Source organism: Austrofundulus limnaeus, unplaced genomic scaffold (assembly GCF_001266775.1).
Source record: "Austrofundulus limnaeus strain Quisiro unplaced genomic scaffold, Austrofundulus_limnaeus-1.0 Scaffold28, whole genome shotgun sequence".
Taxonomy (NCBI): domain Eukaryota; kingdom Metazoa; phylum Chordata; class Actinopteri; order Cyprinodontiformes; family Rivulidae; genus Austrofundulus; species Austrofundulus limnaeus.
Genome location: NW_013952430.1, coordinates 2,346,676 through 2,361,634, shown reverse-complemented (window position 1 = coordinate 2,361,634; position 14,959 = coordinate 2,346,676). Strand labels below are relative to the sequence as shown.

At 40.3% G+C, this 14,959-nt stretch overlaps 2 protein-coding genes across 2 annotated transcripts in view; one reads left to right on the top strand and one right to left on the bottom strand.

Annotated features, from left to right (window-relative positions):
- Nucleotides 1-1,203: 1,203 nt before the first annotated feature.
- Nucleotides 1,204-5,976, bottom strand: lrit1a (leucine-rich repeat, immunoglobulin-like and transmembrane domains 1a). Its single transcript, XM_014005118.1, has 4 exons — nt 5,260-5,976; nt 4,431-4,891; nt 3,467-3,772; nt 1,204-3,207 (listed from the first exon to the last, which is right to left on the bottom strand). Exons 1-4 carry the CDS (start codon nt 5,382-5,384, stop codon nt 2,141-2,143), a joined length of 1,959 nt encoding a protein of 652 aa, XP_013860572.1. The 5' UTR covers nt 5,385-5,976; the 3' UTR covers nt 1,204-2,140.
- Nucleotides 5,977-10,384: 4,408 nt separating this feature from the next.
- Nucleotides 10,385-14,959, top strand: part of rgra (retinal G protein coupled receptor a) — a 7,067-nt gene continuing 2,492 nt past the window's right edge. The window contains exons 1-5 of the mRNA XM_014005117.1: nt 10,385-10,785; nt 11,011-11,167; nt 11,464-11,585; nt 11,671-11,824; nt 11,966-12,083. Of these exons, the coding sequence (XP_013860571.1) occupies nt 10,686-10,785; nt 11,011-11,167; nt 11,464-11,585; nt 11,671-11,824; nt 11,966-12,083 (651 nt within the window). The 5' untranslated portion in view covers nt 10,385-10,685. The remainder of the gene's footprint in view (nt 10,786-11,010; nt 11,168-11,463; nt 11,586-11,670; nt 11,825-11,965; nt 12,084-14,959) is intronic.

Here is a 14,959-nt window from a genome sequence, read left to right as displayed (position 1 = left end):
GGGTGACCCTTCTACGTGCAAAATAAGTTGTTTTGCACATTATAAAAATGACTGCGGTGGATCAGGGGAGGGATCCACCGCAGTTAAAAATGCTACAATAGAGAAAATTCTCATTCAAATTCAAAAATACTTTATTGATCCCAGAGGGAAATTTGGTACAACAAGCATTCTCACTCTTTTACTCACACGGGGAAATTTAGAGTTAGCAATTAGCCAAATATTCACTTTTTTAGTCTGTGGGAGAAAATTAGAGCACCTGGAGTAAAGGCACAGAGAGAACATGCAAACTCCCTGACCAGGATTTGAACCTGCAACCTTCTTGCTGAGAGGCAACAGCTCTGCCAACAGAGCCACCATGCCTGAGAAAAGTGTTATTTTAAATATTTCCTATATATTTTGTAGAAAGATGCACGACTGTTACATGTGTGAAACCGTGTTCACATAAGTAAATATTGTGACATCCTGTATGTGAAAAACAGGCTTTATGTAGAATTAGAATAAAAATACTTGTTAAATTCACATGAGAAATATCACATTTGTATGTTTAATAAATTACCACGTGGCACATTTAAAACACATAGGAAACACATTTTGCATGTTTCAATTTGGAACAAAGAGAAACACATGAATTTTATGTGGAAAATCATGGTTTATCTTGCTGAATTAACATGTGACACATTTGCACATCTTCCATGTGTAGATTTAGAACAAAGCACCGGAGAAATTTACATGTGAAAAGTCACATGTCAATAAGTTAGGATGTAACATGTGTAAGGCATGTTTTGCGCATTTTTATGTGGAGAAAAAAACACGTGAAACAGATGTAGATTTAGAACAAAAACAACATTTTATTTGTATAAAATCATGTTAAAATGTAAAATGATCAATTTATGTGAATTTTTTGTGTTTCTTATGCAGCTTTGCAATAAAAGCAACATGTATTTTTTAAAACCTCTTGTTAGTCAATTTAACATGTGAAACACATGTGAAAGATGTGATTTGGAAACATTTTCAACATATTCATCTGATCACTGCAGTCACACGGTTAATCATGTGATCACATGTGAAACACTGATGCTTGGGTGTTCGTTTTGTTTAGCTGTTTTGATTCAAAGTGTGTAGCTAAAATCTTTTTATAAATGGATAAAAATGAAGAATGGATGATTGTGGTGTAGAAATGTACAATCACAGTATCACTACTCGTTAAATTGATGTAAAAGTTTATTTATTCAAATTTGGTTGGAAGAAACAGATATACATAAAATGATTGTGCCTCCATTCAGCATAAAGTGGGTATCTCACTATTTTGTTTTGTTTGTTTGTTTTTTCTGGGAATAAAAATATCTAACTTTTCATTTCACTTGGTCTTTTCTACTCTATGTACACAGTGTCATAGTTCAGTCCCTTTCTGTACTTCTTTCCAGCTCCAGCTTCTCTCCGTTCAGCAGTGTTGAACCATGCCTGTGTGTATATCTTCTCTGTGAACTTATGACAGATATATACAGAGGCACAGGATTAACTGTTTATGTAAGTGTGCATCATCCAAGAAATATGTACAAATCATACACATACAAAGAAACAATGAAATATTTACCACTGAGTTCCCTTTGAGTCAAGTTGGATTGAAAAGGTTGGGTTTGTTTCTGCTGGGATCAAAAATCCATTTACTGTTTTTGCTATAATTTGACTCTTTTTTTCGTACAGGCATTGTGATTAAAAAACATTCTTTCACACATAAAAGCAAGTCTTACTTTTCCTGGATGAGTGTGTGTGCACAACAGTTCACAAGAGATTTATCTGGAGTTAAAATGATTTTTCAAACTGATATTTCCATTATAGTGCAGCGAGCAAAGGTCCTTTGATAGAAGTTGGCTCTCTGTGGTGGTGGAGTAGGTGGTGTTATCCAGCGAGGAGGAACCGGTGGAGGGGAATCCCATGGTGTGGCTGTATGGGAGTGAAGGGGAGGGCGGTGGACATCAGGATGTTCTGTAGGGGGAGAGTGTTGGTAGTGATGGGGATACGGATGTGGGTGGAGATGAGGGCGATGATGGGGATGTGGATGGGTGTTGAGGTTTGAACTGGGGTGTGGGTGTGCATGAGGAAGATGACGGGGAGCGGGAGCCGGAGCTGGAGCATGATGTCAGCAGAAGTACTCATTAGGCTGTCCCTCTATCTTCGCTGTGGACTCGGAGTCCAGGCTGGAGCGGGCTGACAGCAGCCTGTTGGACTCCTCTGGGTTCAATCTGTTTAAATACTCGCCCTCCAGCCCTTTGGCTTTGGTGCCAGGGGAAAGGGTCTCAAAGGTTACATATGAATCTTGGATGTCCTTTGATTTCTTTCCCCAGTACTTTTTAATGCGCCTCTTCAGGGCCCCGCAGCAGACGATGACAGTGAGCGGGACTGCGATGACACAAGCCACGGTGATCACGATCACGTTAATCAGCCTCTGGGTGCCGGTAGCACTCGCTGCTTCGTCGGTGGAAAATATCACACACTGTTCTTTCTTGGGGATCAGCCCCTTCACACACACACAGGCAATGTACTTGGTCCTGGGCACCAACCCATCGATCGTAACCCGGGTCTGCCCTGCCCCGACGTTGATCTTCCTCATGTCCCTCTCTCCAAACACGGCATACAACACACTGAACGCCGTTGTGTTCTTGGCTTTCGGAGCTCTCCAGTTCAGAGAGATCGTGTTGTCTGTGTCTCCCACCACCTTCACCGAGCGGACCACCCTGTCAGGGTCCTGCTGGAGTGACGACGCGTTGGCGGATAGGTTACTCAGATTTGTCTTCTCCAGATCCAGCAGGGAGTCAGAGTTCGAAGACGTTCCTGGCTCTTGGGTGGCTCTGTATGTTGAATTGTAGCCAACAAGTCCAGGATCGGAATCAAGACGGGGTATGAGGTCAGCATCCGTGACAGGCACGGACGAAGGGGTGGAGGTTTGAACTACATATCTGGCCACCAGTTTCTCCTGGTAGGCAGCTTTGCCCATTTGGTTCTGCTTCTTGGCTTTCGCTTTTTTGTCTGTGTTGGTCTGGTTTCCCTCTGGTTTCGGTAAGTTAGAGACCATGAGAGAAATGACAGCCTCGGCATTCCCGGCGTAGTTTGTCGCCTTGCAGATGAATTTCCCTGAATCACGTTGCGACACAGCCGGGACACTGAGGATGGACCAGGTGATTCCCTCCTTAGATGTTTCCTGCTGAACTGTGGAGGCAAAGAGTGAAGAAAAAAAATTGTCACCTTACAATTAGTTATAAAAGGAAATCCATATCAGGTGATTACACGACGTTGCACTCATTGTTCATCATCATACGTTGCATATCTCCCTGTGACGTCCACAGCTGTCAGTCAGACTTACAGATTTACTAACTCCAGTGGCAGCTCTCTGTTTAATTAACAGCAACACTGCAGAGCATACAAATCATCTTATCTCATCCAAAACACCCAGAATGAGCCAACTCACCTGTTCCATTAAGGTTCTGTCCATCCGCCCTGCGCCATGTCAGATCAGGGATGGGGACTCCGATGGTCCCACAGCGGAGCAGCACATTGTTCCCAACCGCGCTCCGGACCCGCGCCACCGCAGTGTGGATTCGCGGGAGCTGACACTGCCGCAGCTCTGCGTCGCTGAACAACACTCCTGACAAACTCTCAGGGGCTGAACAGCGGAGTCTCGTGTCGATGAAAGCCACGGAGAGAGTGGGGGTCTTCTGGAACTGGACCAGGTCATACAGCCGGCAGTCACACGCCCAGGGGTTGTCGTGGAGACCTGAGGATGAGGGGCGAGAGTGAAGCTGCTGGAGAAAGACGAGCGTCCAGCTGTGTGCAAAGTGTAAGAGTGGCCTGCAGATGGCTGCTTTGGATGTTATGATTATAATCCCATAAGAGGATTGACATTTAATTCATAAACTATTTCATGGCTATGATTATGGCAATAACATCGCTGATGATTACGGTGATTGGTGAAATAGTTTGGTGGTCTGGCTTTTTCTATCTCACCCTTTGATCGTTGGGCAAAACAAAAGCACCTAAAGGAGCTTTAAGACTGTTTTTAATTTTAACAAAAATAAAAATAAAGTGAAGAAACATAATATTGTTAGAGAATTTTAAATCGTTTTCAGTTTTAATTAGAGGTTCGCTGTCTTTATTTGGAAACTAACCTTTTGAAAAATCTAATTTTCTTTATGGTCCAGTATAAAGCATTCACTAAATAGAAATGCTCTGCCTGTTCGTATCCAATTGGGACATTTAGTCTAAATGTTACACTTTTTCTTGATTAAAAAAATACACCATCTTGTTGATTAAATTGGGTTTTTATCAAGGTAGTTGATCATTAGAGATGAGAAATAAAATATGTTCTATCTTTCATTAAGATGAGTTCTGTAGAGGACAGTTTAAGCTGAACCACAAGCTGGGATGTCCCTTACCCAGGATCATCTTGGAGCTTTCAGGTCCCTGTGTGGGTTTCGCAGCCAGCCAAGTGGACAGCACCTCTGTCGGCAGGGTCAGCAGGCTGTTGCTGGACAGATCCAGGTAGGTGAGGTTCTTGATGTAAATCGTGGCCTCGGCGGGCAGCGAGGTGAGCTGGTTGTTGTGCAAATCAAGGAGCCTGAGGCTGGGCATATCCACCAGAGACTCCCAGGGAAAGGCAGTGAGGGCATTCCCGTCCAGACGAAGCTCCTCCAGGTTGAACAACCCCCGGAAACTGTCTGGGCTCAGAGCGGACAGCGTGTTGAAGGACATCCACAGGAACTCCAGACTGGAGAGGTAGATGAAGGCTTCGCTTGGAATCTGCTGGATGGACGTCTTCTCGATGCGCAGCTTGGATGTGTCGACCGGGAACCCGACAGGCACAAGAGATATATCAGGGTCGTTGCATATCACACTCCTAAAAAGGGGGACACAAATATATGATAATGAATAATATGACCCATTAAATAAAAAACACTTTAATTGATAAGAAATTGATCATATAAAGTGCACCAAATAGGTCAGAGACTATATAAAATTGTGGATTATAATTCAGAAATAAATCCTAAACAGGTTTGTAAAAGTGCCTTTGTGCAAAATCCTGTAATAAACAAAATAAGATCCACGCCATGGACTTTCTGAATTATCATTTTCCCACTTTCTCACATCTATAGAAATATTTGTCCATGAGGAGAAAAGCTGTTCTGAATGCCCAAACCGAAACACATTATCATGCATAGAGGAAAAGGGGGTAAAAGTCACTTTATTTCCAGACAGCTTGCTTACCTGGCTTTGGATCCATCACTCAGGTTGTGGTAGAAACAGCTGCACTGGGAAGGGCAGCTGCTCACTAGCGGGAAAAGTTCAAACGTGGCCACGCCGAGCCCCAGCAGCACCAGGACGGAGAACATTTTGGCCCACTTTTACGCATGCACCAGGTTGCCTACATGCGCCCAGTTTGTTACAGCCTAAGTCAGAGAGAACACTTTCATTCACTGAACTATCATCCCCCGCCGCTTCGCTGTCTCATAGTGATCAGACTGCTGTGAGTCCCGAGATAAAAAGGATAGACAAGGATTAGTGAAAAGACTGGCGTTCGTTTTATCTGGATGCGTTTTGCATCCCAGAGTCTGATAGGCTGAACAGAGACGTCCCTATTTATTATCACGGGAGGGGGGAAAGAAGCACTTCCGAAATGGTCATAATCCACTGTGATGCTTCTCTCTCTCTCTCTCTCTCTCTCTCTCTCTCTCTCTCTCTCTCTCTCTCTCTCTCTCTCATGTTGCATGTTCATTTCAGCTCTGTCGTGACTGTAAGCTTCAGGCACAACACCGTTTAACCACAAGGTGGCCCCTAAATCACAGTCTGTGACAGGATCGGTGATGTTAGAATATTGATAATTTAGAATAGCCCAAAATTCCAAGCTTTTTTTAAAATAAAAATGCTTTGCAGTAATTTGGATTGCCTTTTTTTAATAAAACAAAGTTCAATCTGTGTTTTATTAAGAACTAAAACTCAGCTCTCGGAGTTGCTGCTTTTAATGTGTAAGAGGGGAATTCTAAATGGAAAAAACTGAAAAAACAACCCTTCTGTTTATCTCCTTTTATTGTGTTCATCAGACTGTTCGCATACTTAAAGTAGGCAGACTTAATCTTTGTTGTGCAATTTTTATTTTTTCATTTATGTTATTGTTTTTTGTTTATTGCTGTGAGCATGGGTATATTTTGTTAGTTTTTCCTGTTTTTTTTATTATTATTCCTCTGTTGTAACAAAATGTTACTGATTTGATATAAGATGTCAGACAGATTCATCTTTACTGGAAAAATATATATATATAAAAAGCTTAGATTTCATCAGATTTTATGCAGTAATGTAAGGACAGATATGTTTATTAGTATTTCTTCTGTCTTGGCATGTGATGCAATTCAGAAAACCACTGCAACTCCAGTCTTTAACTTTCTGTAGGCGCTTTGTTTTGTTGTCAAGATGCTCCCTTATTAAGTGCATGTTATGGTTGGCTGAAGAATTGGACCCAAGAATGCAGACTTGACTCGAGGATTTAAAACATAAACATAAACTCTATTATTAACCAAAAAAAAAAGACTGACATGGTAGCTAAAAATCTACTTACAAAAAGCTGGAGAACCACAAGGAGCACGTAGAAGACCAGACTGTAGCATAAGAACAAAAAATGCAACACTATTTATGTGAAGATGAAATCTGACAGAATAAATAGGAAGTGGCTACAGCTATCACAGGGGAGCAGGGGTCATGATTGGGGAAACACTGCAGACAATCACCTGAGGAAAAGGTAAACAATGGAACTGTTGAACACAAGACACAAGTAAACAAAATCAAACAACAAAACACTAAATAAACCAACAGCAAAATACTAACAAAACATAGATCCTGTCAATAAACACAGAAAACAATAGAATGAGTTTTGCTCATTTAGCACTACCTTTCATCATAGGCTGCACAGTGTCATGCTTTTTTATTTCCTTTAACCCAAATAGCAGCAAAATCTGTTATTATTTATCAACTTAAATGCTGTTTAGTCCATTTGAATTTGGGATAGCAAAGTTAATTCTAGAACAGCTGTACTACAGGTCACGTTTAGCTGTTTTTGGTTCATAAACCTCAGACTGTGTCAGGCTTTGGTTGGCGCGTGCGTCCGCAGGTCCAAAAGCGCCATTTAATTTTACTCTCCGCCGCTGTGAGCAAATATGGAGTTGGTTTAATCCCTGAAAGGTCAGCGTGTCTTTCAGAAGTTGATTCTCTGCATGAAAAAAGATGTCAACAGAACACAGGCTGACAGGATTTTATTTATTTATTTATTTATTTATTTATTTATTTATTTATTTATTTATTTATTTATTTATTTATTTGCTCGACCACAAGGGATGACGACTTAAGATGCAAAGCAACACTGGAGCACGTTCTGTTTCATATTCACAATAATTACTTTGTGTTCATCAGTGGATGGGTGGGATTACTGCCATGAGTTGAAACTTGTATTTCACCAGGAGCAGAGCTTATGGTGCAGAACATTTGGACACATATGGACAAATCATGCTGGAAACAGTGGTGTGTTGTAAGCTTTCTCGCTGGTAAAAGTACCCAGCAAACGTTGCAGCAACTTATTTACTGTAAAATGTAACCTCGAAGTGCATTCAAAATGACAGAGTTGTAATAGTATACCATTATGGGCAATCCTATGCAATCCTGCAATATCTCATGTGATCTCACATGAAGAATTTACAGGAAAGCCCCTCTGCTCCCCCTGGTTGTTTATAAATGAGCTGATCTCATCCAGTGCTTTGAACTTATGCAAATGAACCTATCAAAGTGCCTGTGACATGCATATCATTCAAATACAAAAGGTCAAAGAAAACTGATTTATATAAGAAACTTGACATGATACACATGATTGTATCCATTTTGTCACATAACTGGTATACTTGTTTTTGGAACTTAGCCAAAGTGAAACAGGAAGTGACGTCAAAGGGGAGCTCTTTGAGAATAGGAAAGTCTCGTCATTGTTTATTGAAACAATATTATTTGAACTCTGACTGCTCTTCATCTCTCTCTGATAGTGACTCAAAATAATCTAAAGAAACATTTGATTCTTTTCTACAGTCTCTTTGCAAACATTCTCCTGTGATATCACTTCCGGTTGCTGCAAATACAAATATCTCTAAGTGTTCATCTCAGCAGCATCATTTTTATTCAGTATGTTGGAAGAAGTGTGTATAGAGAAAGGATAGATGTTTTCAGTGTTATCTTTCCAAAAATGTGCTCATACGGTATTCATTACAAAGATTTGATGTCAGTCACTTTAATAGTCATCAGCACTAAAGTGGAATTTCTCACTAGTTGTTGCTTTCTGTTGCCCGTTTTTATTTATTTATTTAATTATTTTTTTAATGAGACCACCACCCTTGTCTGCTTCTTCACAGGCTTTGTCCCACTTCTCCATCCAACTCTAAAGAGACACATCAGCCATGACGGTCCCTCACTGTGGAGTGCCTTCAGCTTCTAGGGGTGAATCTCATCCACACCCTGCCCTGTCACTCATCTGCCCTTTACCTGGGAGTGATGATGGTGGATGCAGTTCCATGTTCAAACACTAGTTGTGCTAATGAGTCAAATGGTAAATCCAGAATGAATCAAGCTTACAGAATTCTTCTCTTCTTAAAATGTGAACAATCCTGCAAAAAAGGTATTTCAACTGACAAATGATGGCTGGACTTTCTCACATGTTGTGTGTTTGAGAATATTTTATCTATGTACAGTAAAATGTATGAAAAACTGGTCAGGAGAATTTACTGTGCACATCTTTTTGTTACCACTTTACAATAAGATTCCACTTATAGATGGCTTATAAAGAGTTTATTGATAGGTTACTAATTCATCTGTAAACACTATAAATCATTATTAAATGTCTATTATACAATAATTAAGGACGAGAAACAGACAAAACTCTCCGGTTTCTTACCAAATAATGAGACAAATCTGTTTACGTACATATTACATCTAAAAATGGTATATACATTTCAGACTAGATAACTACATTATAAGTACAATAACGATAAATTTTAATATATTAATATTGTACTGTATTACTGCATTATAAATATTCACAACTGTCAAAGGGACTTATTGTAAAGTGCAATCCAGTACACTATTAATGACAAATATTTATAAATGCCAAAAGTGAGTCTATAATGTGAAAATTTTTAAAAACTTTGTGTTGATTATCAATATTTGAAATTATCGTTCAAACATGCAACTACTGTCAAAAATGATGCATCAAAAAGGTAAAAACACATCATGTTAACCAAATAATCCCACCCCATCCAAAATAGTGTAGTTTTACACTTTACAATAAGGATCCCTTTAATATTTGTGGATATTTATAATACAGTAATACAGTAAAGTATGTTAAAATATGCGTTCCCTAATCATTACTGTGCTTATAAGGTAGTAAACTAGAAATGTTTAATACACAAATAGATTTGGCTCAGTATTCGGAAAGAAACCGAACTGTTTAGTCTCTTTTTTACCTTAATTAATGCACAATAAACACTTATTAATAATTTATAAAGTGTTTACAGATGAATTAACAATCTATCTATAAACTCTTTAAAAGCCATCTATAAGGGGAGTCTTACTGTGAAGTGGTACCCATTTAAAAAAAAATTACATTACAAGTGTTTGAACGTATGACTGGTTAAATGTATACACCTTACCAAAACTATGATTTGTGTGAAAGGATGTTGAACAAAGACTTGGCCCCTCTATGAATATTGGGGCCCCTTGACGGCCCCTTATTCAAAAAATCCTAGATCCGCCACTGTTACAAGACTCACTTTCATACTCTGCTTCCACAAAGGTAGACACTGAAGTGTCTAAAACGATGGATGCATTCACCAAAAAAGGACAAACAAAAAATACACTCCACTCATCTTTTAAAAATGGGATAGACAACTTCGAGAATTATGAGATAAGATCTCATAATTACAACATCCTGATCTTAGAATCAAGAAAGAATTGAAGGCGTGTCATGTATTATAATGTTTGTGTTTGATAAGATTTTGCTGTGACGGTGGCTTTCAAAAAGGCAATCAGTTGTAGATGCACATCTAATAAATAATTTCTGAACGTTTTGTCAAAATCCGTTCAGCAGTTCGTGAGATATTTTGCTAACAGTGCGGCAAACGAAGACGCAGACTCGGGCAAGAGCATTATCGCACATTTTGCCTTTGTTGGCGGGCGATACAAATGAATAAAGTAAAAAAAAAAAATACACATCTGTGGATTGTGTTGCTGTTTTCTTTCTTCTGATTGGTTGTTGGTTGACACCTGTTGGCTTCCTTAAAGCCACACGGGCGGCTGCAGCCTCGCATCCAAAACACAAAGGCTGGTTGTGTAACTGAACAGAGGGGCTTTATTGTTGCGCATTAAGCGTTTGAGCGTTTATGTTCATTAAAACATTCCTGCGCAGATTGGGGGGCGAGGCGACAGCGAAGGGTGGAGGCGGCTTTTACATAATGAACCGCATGCTTTTTCACGTGAAACGCGCCCTTTATAAGCGGATGTCTGAGCTGACACCCCGTTCGCAAACGGAGCGAGACGCGTGAAAAGTCCGCGTCAGCTGCAGCTTTGTTTTTATTTTTTGTTTTATTTTTTATATTTTTATTATTTATTGGATGCATGAACCGGGCGCCAGGATGGTGTCGTCGCATCCTTTACCGGAGGGCTTCACCGAGTTTGATGTGTTTTCGCTGGGATCGTGTCTGCTGGTGGAAGGTGAGGGTTTTGTCCTGGAATTCAGCCAGAGATGCTCCACTCGTGCCAATGATGTTTCCGATGTAGTTTCCTTAAAGTCGCAATTAAAACCCTCCTCGTGCAAACGAAAGTGAATGCAGTCTCGGTTTGATTTGAAGCGCTCTCTTCGGTTTGACGCGCGCTCCTGGCTGGCGTTTCGTTTCGCAACCCAGGTGTGTAACCTTTCTGTCTGTTGTTCCACCGCAGGGCTGCTGGGCTTCTCTCTGAACGCGGTGACAATCGTTGCTTTCCTCAAAGTCAGAGAGCTGAGGACGCCCAGCAATTTCCTGGTGTTCAGCCTGGCCATGGCTGACATTGGCATCTCCATGAACGCCACCGTGGCAGCTTTCTCCAGCTTTCTGAGGTGAGTTATGGAAGGCCAGCTCTGAAATGAGTGCAAATTAATCTAATGTCATATAATTGAGTCTGTCAATATTCTCGACCTGTTGAAGATGGATTATGCTGCTCTCATCAGTCACTGGCTCTGAAATTAAAACTGCTCTTCAAACATCCATGTCTGAAGCATGAAAAATAAAAGCAGCTCAAGAGAATTTCTTACATCACCTTTTTTTCCCCCTTTTACTCTGATCAAGAAAATATGTCTCTCCTGTTGTGACACCCTGCTGCTGGGAATTTAATACCTCATTCTTTGGGATCCAGGTACTGGCCTTACGGCTCAGAAGGGTGCCAGACTCATGGCTTCCAGGGCTTCATGACGGCCCTCGCCAGCCTCAACTTCATAGCAGCCATCGCCTGGGACAGATATCACCAGTATTGTACTAGTAAGCTGACTCTCTGAGGTATTACACAGTAAAAATTGTAAAAGCACACGTTCGTGTTGGATGAATCTTGCTCTTTGTCATGCAGGGACGAAGCTGCAGTGGAGCAGCGCCATCGGTCTGGTTGTTTTTGTTTGGCTTTTTGCTGCCTTCTGGGCAGCTATGCCCCTCATTGGCTGGGGAGAGTACGACTACGAGCCCCTCAGGACTTGCTGCACACTGGACTACAGCAAGGGAGACAGGTGCAAACTGGTTACTTTTGTTTTTCTTTCTACACTAACAATGCACTTTTAAAGTCAAAGCACATGAAATTACTGTGCATGACAAAACAACATGATAAACAGCAATAGCCTTCCAAAGTTGGTGTGTGTTTCTCTCAACAGGAACTATGTCTCCTACTTGATCCCGATGAGCATTTTTAACCTGGGCGTTCAGACGTTTGTGGTCCTGTCCTCCTACCAGTCCATTGCACACAAGTTCAAAAAAACAGGAAACCCCAGGGTACGTAATGTAATAAAGCACGATGTTACGGGATTCTTTTGTAAAAATTTCATATTAGGATGGAGAGATTTGAGCTTCAAGTTGGCCACAAGACACAAATCTTTATGCTTCATTTGATCAAAACATGTCTTTCATAGTTTATTAAATCTGATAAAATTACATTTTCAAACAACAATTTGAACAAGACATGGGTTTTTACGATGTAAAAACAAGTGTGCATTGCCATGTAGCATGTCATTGCAGCATGGCTTTGCCTGCAGCATTGGACTTACAGAATGAAATGAGACCAAGTTCAAATGTGTTTGCTATACCAGCTTGTGCCTGTCACATCAGCAGGTGTTTGTAATTAAGTTAATTGTGTGACAATATGAAGTTTGAAGAGAGTTTTGTTAAAGTTGTTTAAGCTGGGTTTTGAACCCTGATCTCCCACATGAAAGTCCATGACATAGACCATTAGATTGTTGGAGCTGTGCAGGAGGTGGTGCCAGGGGTTGGTTTGTATGTGTGCAGAAAGAGGCCACATTGCCAATACAATTATTGATACTAAACTGTATAATATTACAACAATAGAGCAGTATTAAGACAATGATATAGTAAAACATCAAAATACAATCATATTAGTATTTTAAACACTGAGCTATTGAGATTAAAAATTAAAAAACTATGGTGCAGTACCAAGTTGATTACAGCATGGGGCAGTATTGGACCATTACAAGGCCCCATTGACTGTCATTATATGAATTTGGAATAAAGTTTAAACAGTAATATTTCAAAAACTACAAGTAGTACAGGTACCAAAAGGCATAGCAATCATTTGGCACAGGACCTTTACATATAGAAATTACAATGGCTGCTGTAGGAAAAAGTATGCAGGAGGGGTAGCTCTGATGTGTTTTCTATACCAGCTTGTGCCTGTCACATCAGCAGTTGTTTGTAATTAAGGTAATTGTGTGACAATATGAAGTTTGAAGAGMTKTTTRTTAAAGTTGCAGTAGCTGGATTTGAACCCTGATCTCCTGCATGAAAGCCCACAGTGCTCATGAGACCATAGGAGAGGTGGCAGAGGACAATCCCAGGGACTGGATTGTATGTATACAGAAAAAGTTTACCTTGCCAATGCAATTATTGACACTGAAGCGCAATATATTACAACAATAGAGCAGTATTAAGACAATATTATAGTAAAACATCAAAATACAATGATATTAATATTGTAATCACTGAACTACTGAGTTTAAATATTATAAAACTATGGTGCAGTACCATATTGTGTAGATGCAGCAGGTGGCAGTATTGGACCAATACAAGGCTCCTTTGTCTGCCATTATAATTTATTAAACATTAATATTTCAAAAACTATAAGTTTTACAGGCACCAAAAGGCATAGCCATCATTTGGCACAGGGGCTTTACAGATATAAATTACAATGACAGCTCTAGGACAAAGTATGCAGGAGGTGAAGCATGGCAAAGTTGAGATGACTTGGATGGGAAACGAATCACAATAGTGTGCATTGCATTGGCAATGCACACTGATAAGTTTGCACAAATACTTGTGCTCTGAAGACACCTGTTGAGGGAAAGAAGGCAAGGCAACAGTGGCTTAGTGGTTACCAATGTTGCCTTGCAGCAAGCAGGTTCTAGTTTCAGACCCCAGATTGGGGTTGGGGTCTCTCTGTGGAGTTTGCATGCTTCCTTGTGTTTGTGTACATTTACTTGGGGTATTCTGGTTTTCTCTAAAGTTCCAAAACAGCATGCATGTTTATTTCGGCTGCCTTTCGGCTGGGCCTCCCTTACCAGAGAGATCCGTGATTTTAATAGGATTTGGCTGGTTAAACAAAGGTGAAGTAATTAATAAAAGTCTTTGTGTTCTGAGACCATCCTTCCATGTTTGTTATTCAGAGAGACAGAACAGATGATGTGAGGCGTGCTCGCTGTGGCAGATATAGGTCATTGCCACGGGGGGAATGGCCGAGTGTTTTTATCTAAGAATGCAGACGGGCTGTACGCTGAGAGCCTGGATGTGCAAAGTTCAGCAGAGTTCGGTGGGGGTTTAATCAGGTGACCCCACGTTACGTTGCGTAAGCTCATTACTCACAGTCATCTGAGCTGGCTGCAGAGATTTTCATTTCACAAAGTGGAGAGCAAAGATTTCAGCAAACTTTGCAATTGTTGTCACTTAAAGTGAGGAAAATGTGGTTTAAGTCTGGGAGATATAAGGGTTCACACGTTTTGGCCTTAAGGTGTTCTTTTTTTATCACCCTGAATGGAGAAAACTCAACTTGTGCAGCCAAGTTTTGGTCAAACTTATTAACCTTTAATACTCAGTGAGAACAGTTTCATGCTCTTTAGTAAAAGCTCCAACTTAGGTGGGGAAATGTTCTGCATGCATTATTCCAGACGTGATTTACCAGCAGGTTCATAGCAAAAAGCCTTATCTCCCTACTTTACTGTTTATAGCTAACAAATCCTTCTTATTTGGGCTTTGTTTTAATTTACAGGGGATTATGTATTTTCCAAGTACATAGTTCAAATCTATACCACAGTCAAGGAACTATATTACCTTCAGTTGTTATGAAAGCGCTGTTTAAATCAAAAATAAAACAGACTTTGCATCACAGCCTTAAATACCTTGAAATTGGCCTCTGTCTCTTTAAGAACTTCCTGCCGTTTCCAACACTCCCACTTCAGTAGGTGTTTACAGTAGTTCTTCATTCCATTTACAAACTTTTTGTAAGAGAAAAATCTAATCATTTTTGACAAGCTGTGTCATCCGTAGCAGTCAGGAAAAGAGGGTTGTCTCTATTGTCTCTATGGCATTCATTATATATATATATATGTGTGTGTGTGTGTGTGTGTGTGTGTGTGTGTGTGTGT